Source organism: Rhinatrema bivittatum, chromosome 14 (assembly GCF_901001135.1).
Source record: "Rhinatrema bivittatum chromosome 14, aRhiBiv1.1, whole genome shotgun sequence".
In the NCBI taxonomy this organism is placed as follows: domain Eukaryota; kingdom Metazoa; phylum Chordata; class Amphibia; order Gymnophiona; family Rhinatrematidae; genus Rhinatrema; species Rhinatrema bivittatum.
Window position 1 is genome coordinate 16,490,891 of NC_042628.1, and position 14,135 is coordinate 16,505,025.

The 14,135-nt window shown below is 47.0% G+C and overlaps 1 protein-coding gene across 3 annotated transcripts in view; it reads left to right on the forward strand.

Moving 5' to 3' along the window:
* Window positions 1-14,135, forward strand: part of TECPR1 (tectonin beta-propeller repeat containing 1) — a 57,311-nt gene that overhangs the window by 12,104 nt on the left and 31,072 nt on the right. For all 3 annotated transcript variants that reach the window (XM_029577234.1, XM_029577233.1, XM_029577235.1), the window contains 9 exons: window positions 1,357-1,531; window positions 1,647-1,747; window positions 6,102-6,203; window positions 7,294-7,439; window positions 8,129-8,652; window positions 9,302-9,447; window positions 10,853-11,008; window positions 11,456-11,605; window positions 12,803-12,960. In XM_029577234.1, the coding sequence (XP_029433094.1) occupies window positions 1,357-1,531; window positions 1,647-1,747; window positions 6,102-6,203; window positions 7,294-7,439; window positions 8,129-8,652; window positions 9,302-9,447; window positions 10,853-11,008; window positions 11,456-11,605; window positions 12,803-12,960 (1,658 nt within the window). The remainder of the gene's footprint in view (window positions 1-1,356; window positions 1,532-1,646; window positions 1,748-6,101; window positions 6,204-7,293; window positions 7,440-8,128; window positions 8,653-9,301; window positions 9,448-10,852; window positions 11,009-11,455; window positions 11,606-12,802; window positions 12,961-14,135) is intronic.

Genomic DNA, 14,135 nt, shown 5'->3' on the forward strand with positions numbered 1-14,135 from the left:
TCTCTACATTAATCGCGGGGGTGGAAGGGAAATAGAATAAAAAAGATTACTAAGAGCCAAGAGTAACAGATAAGTATGAGAGGGAAAAAAAAGTGCGAAAGTTTGCTGGGCAGACTGGATGGGCCGTTTGGTCTTCTTCTGCCGTCATTTCTATGTTTCTATAAAGTTGAAACACCAGGCTAATATGCCAAGGGTTATTTACCAGGGAAACATTATATATGTAACCAGAGGTTGTGTAGCAGAGGGTGCTAACAAACAGCGTCATCTGCATTATTAACCACATAATTACAATTTATCTTATACAGCTGTCGTAAAGTTGGCCGGATGAACTTGTCCAGCAAACATTAAGACAGATGTATTCAGTGGCCTGGTAAGTTAAGCCTGATATATTTATCCGGTTAACTAGCTGAGCCTCACAGCGGCTGAATGTGGATCTCCAGCTTAAAGCGAGCACAGTCCCTGACAGAGTTGGTGGAGGGGTGCGTGAGCAGTAAAGTAACCTGACAGGGAGACCAGCGAGGAGACCTGGTTCCAGTCGTGAAGGGAGATGCCAGGCATCAAAGCTCAGACGGGACGGGCCTGGCTGCATGTCGCTGCGTGTTGGAGCTCAGCTGCAGCGGCATGAAATAGTTTGGCTTTTCACCCCTCTTGGTTCCTGATCTTATCTATTATTATGCCTTTTGTTAAATAAAATAAATGTTTGTATACGCCATAATCTAGAACGAAGAGTACAGTGCAGTGTAATACTGGAAAAGTGAAAAATTAGATCAAAGTCGTTTCATGCAGCACAAAGAGGAATCCGACCGTAGTAGAGACATCCAGAGGTGAAAACGGCTTTCCGACAAAAAAAAAAAATTAGTGAGAGATTTGCACAGATTGGGCTTGAGTGAAGCAGTGGAGGGCAGGAAAGTGACTGAACAAAAGGTGGCCCCCGTTTGTGAGTGTGGGACTTACGTTTTACCCCATTGCCTCAGGTACAAAAACTTAGATTGTAAGCCCTCTGGGGATAGGGAAATACCTTCAGTACCAGAATGTAAACCAGTGTGATATCTCGATTGAATGTCGGTATATAAATAAATGAGGCCCTAGGTTTGTATCCTAAATAACCCCACAGAGTCCCTCCAGATTCTTTGCTTTCCCCCTTAATAGATAGCCCCCCCTTAACCCTTTTTGTATAATAATAATGTAATATAAAAAAACCAAAATGTGATGCTTGGTGCCTTGCCCAGGGCGGCTTACAGCCAACCCAGAATATCCTGGCAGGAGAGTAACTGGGGCAGTGAAGGGCTGATTAATGTTACTGGTTTTACGGGTTATAACTGTACTTGGACAAACAGCCTTGTGTGTTTACCATAGGTGTGGTACAGGGAAGAGGTTTGTCACGATAATCCCGAGGGCGTCTCGTGGTCGGAGCTTGCCACCCCCGGCGAGGCGGTGCAGATCAGCTGCGGCCCTAATGACCTCTTGTGGGCGACTCTGTGGGAAGGGCAGGCCGTGGTGCGGGAGGGAATCCACAGAAATAACCCGAAAGGTAAACAAGTGCTGTGCAAAGCTTTTTTTTTTTTTTTTTTTTTTTGCTGGCAAACTGCAGCGTGCTTAACCGGCTTACGTTTTGCTCTCTTTTTTTTTTTTTTTTTATTTGCTAGGAAGTTCCTGGACAATCGTGGAGCCCCCCACGCCTGAGAATGGAATAATGCACGTCTCTGTCGGCACAAACGTGTCGTGGGCAGTTACAAAAGACAGAAAGGTAAGCGGTTTTGGCCTTCCCCCTCAATGCACCGCTTTATCGATTTTTGTTAAATGATGCTTTTATGTTAATTTGTCTGCATGGCACAGAGCTGAGTGCCCTGCACCGAGTGTTTTCCTTTCCCAGAATGAAAATAAATGTGGAAACACGATGGCAGAGAAGCCCACGTGGCACATCCCTCAGAGATCCCCCCCTCTATTTACCCTATGCTTTCTGGAATTCAGATACCGTTTTTGCCTCCATCAAAATATTTCCTAAGATTACTCCTGAATCTACCCCCTTTTGCTCTCATCCCATGATCCCTAGAGACTGTGCGTAGAAACCTTTGAGAGATTTGAATGTTTCTATCATATCTCCCCTCTCTCTGCTTTCCTCCATGTTTAGATCTGTCCCCATATGATTTAGAACGGAGACCACTGACCCTTTTAGTGCCACCCTCTGGACAGACTCCATTTTGTTTATATCCTTCTGAAGGTGCGGTCTCCAGAACTGTACACAGTATTCCAAGTGAGGTCTCACCAGGGACCTATGCAAGGGCAACATCATCTCCCATTTTCTGCTGACCATTCCGCTCCCTATGCAGCCAAGCATCTTTCTGGCTTTTACCATTGTTTCATCCCCCTGTTTGGCCACTCTGCAGAAGATCTTCAAGTATTTGGCTGGTTCCTTTGCAGAGTTGATACTTTTAGACTTTGCAGAGGTGCCCTGTTCTCTTACGTACAAATAAACTGCGTGGGTTCCGATGCCTAATCCTGATTATTAAAATCAAGCCCTCTGCTGTACTTCTATTAGGAAATGCTGTTTTGTTAGCTTTTGTTTTTTGTTCTTGTTTGCTAACTTTTGACAGTGTTTGTCTTGGTCTGTAATTTTTCAATAAACTTTACATTCTAAAAAAAAGAAAATGCTGTTGCATTGCATTTTCTTTTTTTTTGTTAAAGTATAAAATAAACAAAAACCTGCATCTGTGTTATTTTGTAGGTGACTCTTAGATGCTTAAATATTGAATTGAAATAAATGCATTGAGTTTAGGAGACACATGAAGTATTGAAGGGCTTGTAATAGTTGCATCAGTACCGTTGATGCAGAGAGTAATGTTTGGGTTGCATCAGTACATTCTCATGATAGAATACAAAATACTCTCCATAGTACACAAAATAATATACGAAAAACAAACAAACTGGCTAAGTACATCCATAAAACTGCACTCTCCAAACAGAAACCTATGCTCAGCGAACAAAGGTCTATTAAAGACCCCGCCTGCTCAAGAGCCATATCCCTAGGAAGTCCCAAACTCCAGAACTCCTCCCAATTGAACTTAGAACACAAGATTTAAAAACATTCAGAAAAGAACTAAAAACCTGGATGTTTACCAAAGCCTACCAAAATACCCAATGACTCTTAGCTATTACTTCACTCTACTAGCCCTATGCAAACACATAATACAACACACAACTGAATCCATTTAGTTTAACAGCCAAACCACATTTATAAAGCCTACTATATCTGTTAACAATCACAGGATTCTTTTGGAAACTGTTAAACATCGAAACTTTATAAACCGTTGTGATGGCGAAACCGAACGACGGTATATAAAACTCGATAAATTAATAATAGTTGTAAATGATAAATTTTGATTTCCTTCGTCTTTGCATCCTAAATGTCTGAATATTTGAAGCTACGTCATCGCATGCTCGCAATTTTACATTGGTTTCATGCAACAAAAGAAGCGATGATGTCGTCAGCATGCATCACTTTGTTCTTTCTTGTAGGGGACTCTGATTTGGTGGTATTGTTTCATTTTATTTATTACTAGAGGAGAGGGACTGGCATTGCTCAGGTAGTAGGTGTGTGATGGGCTGGTGCCTGTGGATGCCTGGGTGCTGTGTTTGTGTGTATGTATGTGTCTGCCTGTGTGTGTGTGTTTGCGTATGCAAGCCAGTGTATCTGCATGTGGGAGCTTGTGTGCGCTTGCATGGCTTCTGTGAGCTTGTGCGTACTTTTGTGCATTCACTTGTGTGTGTGCCTATGCCTGCCTGTCCCTGTGTGTGGGAGTGTGAGAAGGAGGACTTTGCAGACAGCATATTGGCGAACGTTATCCGATGTTACTCAGGTTATCTGGTCAGTAACAGCCTGTGTGTGGGGGGGAGTCTGGGTGGGCCTGTGTGAGTGCATGTGTTTGTGTGCCTTTGTTTGCGACCATGCTTTGTAGAAAGAGCATATTGTCTTTGTATATTGCACCTTCCATTGTTCCAGGTGCCACCTGGTGGCCACAGACAGATATGACAGTGTGACCAACATGATTGACTGATACCTGCCTTTTATATATATTTTTTCCCAGATAAAAATACAGATTCTAGTAGCCATATGGTAGATTGAAAATTTACCTAAAACATTTTTCAAGACAAGCAGTAATAGAAATCTTTTAACTCATATTAAAAGCAGGGAGGATAACTTTCAAACTAATGTGCATGGCGGTATATTCGTGTATATGGCTACAAGCAGATCTCTGCAAGTGTTTTATAACCCAAGCATATGATATTCATCCTTTCTGTCTCTAGAGCTAAATTTTCAAAGGCTTGTGCATTAATCAGAGATGCAGACATCCAGATGGAATAGGTGGTTACCTAAGGAATTTCCAAAGACACAAGTGTCTAAATAGCCAATCAGCAGCCCTTTGATTCCTCAAGGGCTGCTGATTGGTTGGGTTTTCGAATATCCTTAATGAATATGCATATTCATCTGTATGCAAATCTCTCATGCATATTTCTTAGGGATATCCTGGAAACACACTGAGTCTGTGGCCTTTCAAGAGCAGAGGGTCCCCATGCCTGGTTTAATTAGTCTTGCAAATGGACACCCTCTGTTCAGTTTTCCATATTAGACTATAAATCAACAATAAGTTACTGTAGGGGAGCCCCTCAGACAGTAAGATTGGGGATATTCTGAAAACCGGGGTGGCCTGAGGACTGGCATGAGCACCCCTGCATTACTGCATCGGATATTTGGGGGCCTCCCATCAGGCACCCCATTTGGGTGTCCGATCCAGGCTTTGAGCCTTAAGGAGGTAATTTTGTACGTTAGCTGGCAAATGCGCACACAAGTTACTCATTAAGACGGTAACTTTCAAACCAGCACGCCAAGCGCATGTTTGCACGCATACGTCGTCCCACGGCCATTTTATAACGTGTGCATGTTAGAAAATAACCTGGCCGCCTGCAAATTTTAAATGGGAATTTAAAAGGGGCACACGCCCACGTCATTCCCAGTTTACCAGTTCACCCAGTTAACAAATAGATCCTTCAACCCTCCCTAATTTGATAACCTGCACTCCCCCCCCCAGTTACCCCAGATCCTGTAAACCCCTCAGAAATGGCCCAATCCTTTTTTATTTTTTAACTTACACTTCATCCATAGCAGAAGTAAAGTTACACAGCAGGGGATGTCTCTTTGCACGCTGGGGCGCATAAAAGTACACAAGGATTTTCACGTCCTCGTGCATGTATACACGTGAAGAAAAGGGGTGCTCTGGAGAGGGGCCGACCGTTACGTGCATGAATTGCTCTTTTAAAAGGCAGTCACGCATGTAGATTTGCCAGCTTGCTTGCGTGTTTTTGCACCTGCAAATTATCTGGCGTAAATGATCAGAAATGTTTGAGGTCTGGGTGAACGGGGGAGGGAATTCACGCTGAAGAGCCAGGAGGGTCTTGATGACCTGGAAAAACTTCCTCAACGTGTGCACGACGCTGATTTACGCAAGTCCTATTTTACTTTTCATGTGCAAAATATGGGGCAGGTTTTATAAAACTACGCGCACGCGTACTTTTGTTCGCGTACCAGGCGCAAACAAAAGTACGCCAGATTTCAATAGATACGTGCGTAGCAGCGCGTATCTGTTAAAATCCGGGGTCGGCGCGCGCAAGGCTGCCCAAAATTGGAGCGGCTTCGGAGGGAACTTTCCTTACACCCCCCACACCTCCCCCCCCCCCCCCAGCCCTATCTAAACCCCCCCTACTCTTCTGCAATTGGAGATCCTCTCACCTGTGCTGGCTGCTCCTTGTCAAGATAACACGTGTAGCCAGTTTTTTGGCGGATGACCCAGACTTGCATGGCGGCTAGGATGCTATCTAGTTGGGCTTTTCAGTGAAATAAACTGGCTCATGACACTTGTGGACCCCAGTGACTGTCCCATGGGAAACGCTGTACACTATTTCCAGCTCGCTAAACAGACTGTGATACATTAATAGTCTGGAGTGGAGTTTACCCTTAAGCGAATGAAGGTGGTTCTCCTCTGAGATGTTTAGTGTTTTGTTGGGGAAGAGTATGGATTTGCTTTCTTTCTGTCCTTTTCTGACAGGTGTGGTTTAGAAGAGGGGTGAATTCACACAACCCTTGCGGTACCAGCTGGATTGAGATGGTAGGAGAAATGATGATGATTAATGTTGGCTTAAACGACCAGGTAAGATAATGCAACAAATTTTTTTTTTTTTAACGGAGCAAAGATTCCTGCTGCTTTGCTCAGCGGAGCCCAATTTTAGAATCTAGCACTTAGGGCTGAGGTCCACGCGGACTGTAGCCATGGTTTTTCACAGCAGACTTTACGTTTGAAAAATTGGCGGGCAGATGTGCACCTTCATGCCTGCAAGGGAGCGGGTGTCTATTTTGCTTGTACATTTCCCTTGCATTCTGTTTGAAAGTGCACACGCGCCCCCCTGGGAACACCCCTTTCAAATATGTGTAACAATAGACGCAGTGCATGCAAATATATGTAACGATGGAGGCAGTGCATGCAAATTTTCTCTCATGCATATTCATTGTGGATATCTTGAAAACCTGACTGGCTGGTGGGACCACTGCTTTAATGGAAGAAAGTTTATTGGAGCTAATGGTCCATCCCCAGTAGCTTCCTTCCACTGCTCTCAAGGCCATTATAATTGAAACATGCACAGTCTTACAGTGGCCCTTTTAAGAGAGGCTAAAACAGAGCCTTGGCAGTTTTAGGACCAAAAGCAAACCAGTTTTGGCTCCTGGCCACACTCGGCACAGTCCAGTTCCAAACTGTATGCAAGCAGCAGGTCTGCGTCATCCTTTCCTCGCAGAAACGTTCCGAAAATTGGCCCTGAAAGTCAGCAGTAAGCCAACCTCTGCTTCTGGCCTTTCCAGCAGTCTTTCCCTCTGAGACGGGATCCGCAGCGGAGTTGCCTGTTCACTCCTGACCCTCCCTGCTCGCCGTGTGATTTTTATGACGCCGGCGCCACCAACGGCTTGACACCGTGCGCCCACTCGCTTCCCAGAGCTCCAGCCCAGGTTTCTAGTCCTGCAAATTTAACATGCGCCTCCCTGGGGATTGGTTGTATCGTGCTCCCCATGGCATCACCAGGCTTGACCGTTTTTAAAGACACGCGCGCCCTTCTGATTTTCTTCAGTTTTCCTGATATCAGGAGCAGTTGCGATTTAAAGCGCAGCGAGGCTCTTAAAACGCAGCAGATGTGTGTTCCAGGTTTCATGCACCACGGAAGATCTCCTCCTCTGCTTTGCCTCCTTTTCAGGTCTGGGGAATTGGCTGTGGCGATCGAGCCGTGTACTTCCGGCAAGGCGTAACACCGAGCGAACTCAGCGGGAAGACCTGGAAGGCGATAGCTGTAAGCCGAGAGAACGACAGGTCCCACACAGGGAGTTCCTGCAGCCTCCTCAGGTAACAGGGGACAGGGGGAGAGCGCACCTTCCGTTTGGATGGAGAGCTTGTTGATTGACAACAGCAAAAGGGGCCGCCGGCAGGTAGCAAATGTCATTAAAAGGGCAAATTTATCAAGGCTCGAGCTCTGTGTTTTCCATAGGAGAGGGGAGCGGTGCTTTCGTGCCTTCATTTATTTGCTCACCAATCCTGCTGGAGAGCACCTCGGTTTCTTTCTTTTTTCCTGAGGATCACGTCCGGTCCAATACCTTTTTTTTTTTCCCCCACAGCTCTTTAGCGCCCGTCCTGCTCTCTCTTTGTCTTGGGCAGGCAAGCAGGCTGTCTGTTTAAGGATCCTCATCCTCTTGCATTCTCGGTGGGCCTCGGGGATTGAGTAATAAACCTTGCTGAGGTTGACTAAGGAGTTTCTTGGATAAGCAAGCGTCGCCTTACTTATTGTGAGGCTGGGAGATTGCGCTGTTGGCTTCCCTTATAGGGTTGACAGACTTGTAAGCTGTTTTCTGTCTTTGAGTGTAATGTGCCCTGTACTATTTTAGTTCTCTGAACCAGCAAACCTACCAGCCACGGAAGTCGGGTAAACAAAGTTTTTAAATACGCTTTGGCAGCTGGACCACCCGATACTGAGGATATGAGTTGCCTATGTTAGGATGATGCTGTGATGAGATGTGTAAATGTGCATCTGTTTGTAGTGCTGGCTGCTTCTTTGGTGACGAAGTCATGGAGCAACAGGACTCGTCCATCCTGACTGACACAGACAGCTTGCCCGATGCCGGAAGACCGCACACACCCCAGAGAGCGCAATCTGCCCGTCCGCCAGAAGACGATGGCCTCTGTAACAGCGAAAGCGCGATGGGCAGTCAAATCGCGGCGTCGGGTCCAGGTTGGAGTCAAAATTCTTTTCCAGAAGGAACCGATCCAGCTCCAGACCGCGATGGAGAGGCCTCTGCTGAAAGGTCAGGGGGCTCTCGAGGCCCGGGGTCTGCTTCTGCTGTACTCCAGTGGACGAGCGTGGACTTGGCGGAAGCCCGTCCCGGCGCGGCTGCCTCGTCCCATCCTTTCGACGAGACGTCCAGCCTGTCTTCCCTGGGGATGTATTCGGCCGGTGCCGACGAGCCGTGCGGAGCTGACGGAGGGCCGCTGTGGGTCTGGGTAGCTGGAGGAGGCTGCCATGTGGAGCCTTACAGCCCATTGAAGTGGTTCACTGTGAATTCAGGTATTCAAAAAAAAAAAATAAAAAAAACTCTGTTAAAAGACACGAAAGAAAGCAGAAAAAAAATGACTATATTGAAAGTAGTAAGAGGTTGACCGTTTAAAAAAAACCCCTGTTTTCAGCTGAACGCAGGAACCTAAGATTTTCAGCTGAAAATTCAGCTAAGGTTAGACCCTGCTATTCATTTAAATGTAAATAAACCTGGATGAAGACCTAAAGGCCCATCCGGTCTGCCCAGCAGCGATGACAAAAAGCAGAATATAAGTCAAATAAAAAGTGTTCCCAAAGAACATCAAATTCCCACAAGGAACCCAAGCCCCCACTGTGCTAGATTTAAGATAAGCGCAGCGATCCGGGCCGAGCACCGAACGGCAGCCGCGTTTAGGCTCTCACGTGACCCAGGCATTAGTTGTAGTCTCCTCACTGTTTGATTTCGTGTACAGGAATTGCAGACAAAATGAAGATTTTTTTTTTTTTTTTTTTTAACCTTGCTGCTGCCTTCACTCCCCTCCACCTTCCCTCTCCCGCCGTCATTGCTTCCAGCCTCTGTGTTTATAGATTGTCACAGGCTCCCTTGAAAGCCGGTGCCCGTCGCATGAGATCCCGCCTAGCGCCTGATCTAATTGCCTTACCCGTTTTGTTCCCCCCGCAGGCCTCGTCTCCTCCGTGCAAGCGCTGTCTCTTTCCATCACGCCGGCTCAGACGGCAGCCTGGCGCAAACAGATTTTCCAGCAACTCTGTGAACGCTCCAGGAGAGAGCTGGAGAGCTTTAAGCACTATGAGCAAGCTGTCGAGCAGGTACTGTAAGCAAGGGGGGGGCGGTCTGGGCACCACTCCCAGCCCCGGGGAAACTGCTCAGGAAGCAGTAAACCTGTCCCTTTAAAAAGACCTCTGGGAGAGAGGACGTGGCAGCGCTTCCATCGTGGGCAAGGCAAATCCACGAAGAGGTGCACCCACCCCCCCCGGGACTATTCCCGTACCCTCGGAGGGATCCACGTCGTTCCTCCTGCCACCCCCCTCCCGCCCAGGCCACTGTTATCGTACGGCCTACCCCGTGTCAGTTTTAATCTTAAATTATCCAGCGTTTTTTACATTTTCAGCTAGGTGGTGATCGTGTAGGTATAGCGGTCTTCAAAACTGCAATCTGATGGCTCTGCCTGTGTCTGCAGAGCATTTATCAGTGAGAAGGCTCACTGTTTCTTTTAGACCCACGTTTGTATCCCAAAAGTGAAGTCCTAATTGGCCTGCAGGATCCAACACTTTTTTTTTTTTTGCTTTGCTTTCTCCAATCTGCAAAAAAAATGCAGAAACCGTCATTGCTAAGCCACTTCCTCTGGCCCGTGGTAGAACTGCAACAACCACGGCAGATTTACCCCTGGGCTGTTCCTGGAATCGGTTGTCTAAGCTCAGAGAAAGGCACACAGAAACAAGGCATCGGGGGGAAACCCCTGTGGCCTATCTCGTCTGCCCATCCACACCAAGTGCTCAGCTCTGCAATCCCTCTTAAGTTCTTTGTAGCTTTTCGCCGATATTTTGTCTTTTGAAGATGGACTTGGTTTCATTTAATGATATTTCACTTTTTTTTTTTTTAATATTATTGTTTCTGGCTTTTTCCACTCACATCAATATTTTTCCTCATTTATGTTTGTTTTGTGTTTTTTTTGTTTTTTTTAATGGAAATGTAACAGACATGTTTGGAATGGTTAAAAGCACAGTGGGGGGGAGGGGCAGTGCTGTGCATTGGCAGGCGGAAGAGAAGATCCTGTTCTTTGATTTCTCCCCCCGGTCGGCTGGGGATGCTGCGGGGGGGGGGGGGGGGGGGGTCAGCATTCATGGCCTCGGGGGAGGGGGGGGAGGAAGGCTTCCTGGCTCCGCTGGACCTGAAGCCACTGATAAGAGGATTCTGGAGGGAACAGCGAGAGGCTGAGGATCCCTGGGTAGTTGGGAACCAGGGTTAATGGCAGCGCTCTTGGTTCTGTTTTTGAAGGAGAAAAGAGGACATAACGGGCCGATACTCCCCCCCCCCCCCCTCCCCCAGCATGCAGCTCCTCTCTACCCTCATGGTGTTGCCTCCGCATAAAAGCGCGTACCTGCACTCGTTTCTCTGGATGTGTCTGTGGGCAGGCGGAGCTTGTACTGATGGGGGCTGTATGTTTTGTTTTTTGTTTGTTTTTTTTTTCTTTTTTTCCCTGCCGTCTTGCAGTCTGTCTGGGTAAAGACGGGGACCTTGCAGTGGTGGCGACACTGGAAACCCTGCAAATGGGTCGACGTGCGGGTGACGCTGGAGCAGTTTACGGGCAGCGACGGCACGCGGGACAGCATTCTCTTCATTTATTACACCTACTACGAAGAAAAGAAGGTAACTTCCTAGTGACGGGGGGGGTGGCAGCCCAGGCGTTCTCGGGATTGCTCGCCTGACTTGCGTTACGTGCCTTGGGTTTCCACCAGGAAGCTGTACTTTTTTATTATTTGGCTTCATCTGTTAGAAATCGGTTTTCGTGGAAGCAGAGCGATTCCTGATGCACTCGGCTTTTTGTTTCCCCAAAACACCGAATGGGAATGCAATCTTAGCGAATCGGGCCTGATTTTGGATTGGTGCAGACTGTAAAAGCTTGCTTTGCGCAAGGGAAGCGTGCGAGCAGAACGTGAACCCAGCAGCTCCCCAGGGCCCGTTTTCTGTGCATTTCTCCCCATGCCTCACCCTAGCCTCCAGCTCTTGCAGAATTCATTTCAGTATTTTTTTTTTTTTTTTTGTTATAAGCATTGGGGATGTGTGGTTCAGTCCGACTTTCCTTCTTTTTGGCAGTATATACACGTGTTTCTTAACGAAGTGACGGTGCTGGTGGAAATCCTGAATGATGAGAAGCACTCGTTTGCTATTTACACTCCTGAGAAGACGAAGCAGAGGTGGCCGATCCGACTTGCTTCTGGCACGGAACAGGAAATGCACGACTGGGTGAGTGTGCGCCAGGCCTTGACTGATTCCATATGGATCTGGGAGCCACGGTCGAGAGCTCTGTCCCTTCCCCACTGTCCCGCCACTGAAGAGCAGGGTGGGGGAGACATCGAGTTCCCCCTCCAGAGTCTGCTGTTACTCCTGTAGGGCCTGAGTTACTAAGGCTGTTTTCCCATCTTCTATCTATGGGGAGAATAAAAGCTTAGTATATCAGGCCAACCTTCCCCCCCGCAAGCTTATTGTGTGCAGCTTGCCAGTGTCCCGTCCAGTCTCCCTCTTTGTGTCCCCTTTTTATTTCAGTCTCCCAACTCTGCCTCACCTAGTCTCTCTCCATGGTGCGGCCTCTTCTTCAGTACTGCGTGCCGTTCTGGTCGCCACATCTCAAGAAAGATATAGCGGAATTAGAAAAGGTACAGAGAAGGGCGGCCAAGATGATAAAGGGGATGGAACAATTCCCCTATGAAGAAAGGCTAAAGAGGTTAGGGCTGTTCAGCTTGGAGAAGAGACGGCTGAGGGGGGAGATATGATAGAGGTCTATAAAAGAATGAGTGAAACGGAAGGAGTAAACAGTTTACTCTTTTTCAAAAAGTACAAAGACTGGAGACACACAATGAAGTTACTGGGTAATACATTTAAACTAATAAGAAAAAATAGTTTTTCTATTCACTGCATAATTAAGCTCTTGGAATTCATTGCCAGAAGATGTGGTGAACTGCATTTAAAAAAGGTTTGGCCAAGTTCCTGGAGGAAAAATCCATTAACCACAATTAAGGTGCAGTTGCAGAAATCCAATGCTTATCCTTGGGATAAGCAGCTTGGAATCTCTCTACACCTTGGCATTGTTAATAATATTCATATATTGGTACTATTTTTTTAGAACATTGATGGTGTTAGTCATTTTCATAATTGTATTTATACATCTTGAGTACTTCCAATCTGTTTAGTGGTGGTAGCCAACATTTCTATATCTATATACATAGATATCTGGTCACTTTGGTACTTTATCATAGATCAAAGACATCATATTAGTTTGCTTTTTTTTTTTTGCAAAATACTATTTAACCCTTTGAAACTAAAGCATCAATAAAAGTTCTGCAGTATCTTCTGTGGATCAGAGGCAGGTTTATCAACTAAGGGTTAAATGCATGTAATCATTGCTCACGTCTTGGCGCTCTTGGTGCTCATCTTTATTCGCAGCTTGCTTTGTTGAGTGCATCCTGTTGTGAAAGCAGAAGGATTCAAGGTCCTCCGTCGCACCAAGCAATCTGGTCAGTTACCTGCAAGGGAGACGTCTTTGTTAGCGAACCGGTTTCAGATCTGGAAGCTGCGGCGAACCCCACGCCCTGTGACCAGCTGTAAGTAATCCTACAAAAATGGTGCACTTTACCCCCGAACAATGGAAGAAAACAATCCCTGTGTGTTTTGTGGGGATGGGAGGTGAAGACACTGGCGGCTTTCTGCTGCCTCTTTGGGTGCCAAGCTCAGTGGGACCCAGGGTGGGGGGGATCTGGTGCCTCGCGCCTTCCTGTGCAACTACCCGGGGAGTCCTTCCTCTTTTTAGTTCGGTCATTGCAGCCTCTGTCTTCGGTCAAGAGGTCATGCACCAGGGCTCCAGCCAGTTGCTTGCATAATGACTCCTCTCCATCCCCCCCCCTTCGCCCTCTCTCTCTCTCTCTCCCCTCCACCCAAGATGCTGTGAATGCTGGTTCCCCAGTCCCGGGCAACCCAGAGAGCAGAAGACCTGAAATAGGAATAAAGGTTTAAATGAGCCATAGACATTGGAACACGGGATCTAAATTGGTCTGAATCCTGTTTTAACATCGCTGCCTGTTTTCCTCATTCATGGACACCATTCACTTGTCTAAAGCGCAATGCTGCAAGTGTTTATTTGGCAATAGTGAACTTTTGTCCAGCAGCAGATATTACTGAGATTTATTGTGCTACAAGCACTATCCACACCGCTCTGACATGAGAGTAGAGTTTCACAGCTCAGACGTTTACCTGTTCTGTAGTTTAGCTCTTCTCCTCCCTCCTGAGCAGTGTTGACAAAAATCTGTTATTCCACGGACCCTTTGTGATATAAATTCTGTCTGTGTATGTGAGTGATAACACAACAGGTTGTGCACGGGGAGGGCAATTTTGAAACTCTGCATCCTGCAAGTCACTTTGCAATGGGAAACTCCCGGCGGAGTTTCCCTTTGAAAATTTCACACAGGCCGATACAGAAAGAAACGCGGGCGAGCGCCTGCTCTCCCGGGGCGCGCACAGGCCAGTGTCCTGTGCGCGCGATCCAGTAAATAAAAATATGCTAATTAGGGCCCGCGGTAAAAGGAGGCGCTAGGGACACTAGCCCGTCCCTAGCGCCTCCTTTTTGACGGGAGCAACGGCTGTCAGCGGGTTTGACAGCCGACGCTCAATTTTGCCGGCGTCAGTTCTCGGACCTGCTGACAGCCACGGGTTCGGAAACCGGACGCCGGCAAAATTGAGCGTCCGGTTTTCAAGCCGCGGGCTGATTTTACGTTTTTTTTAT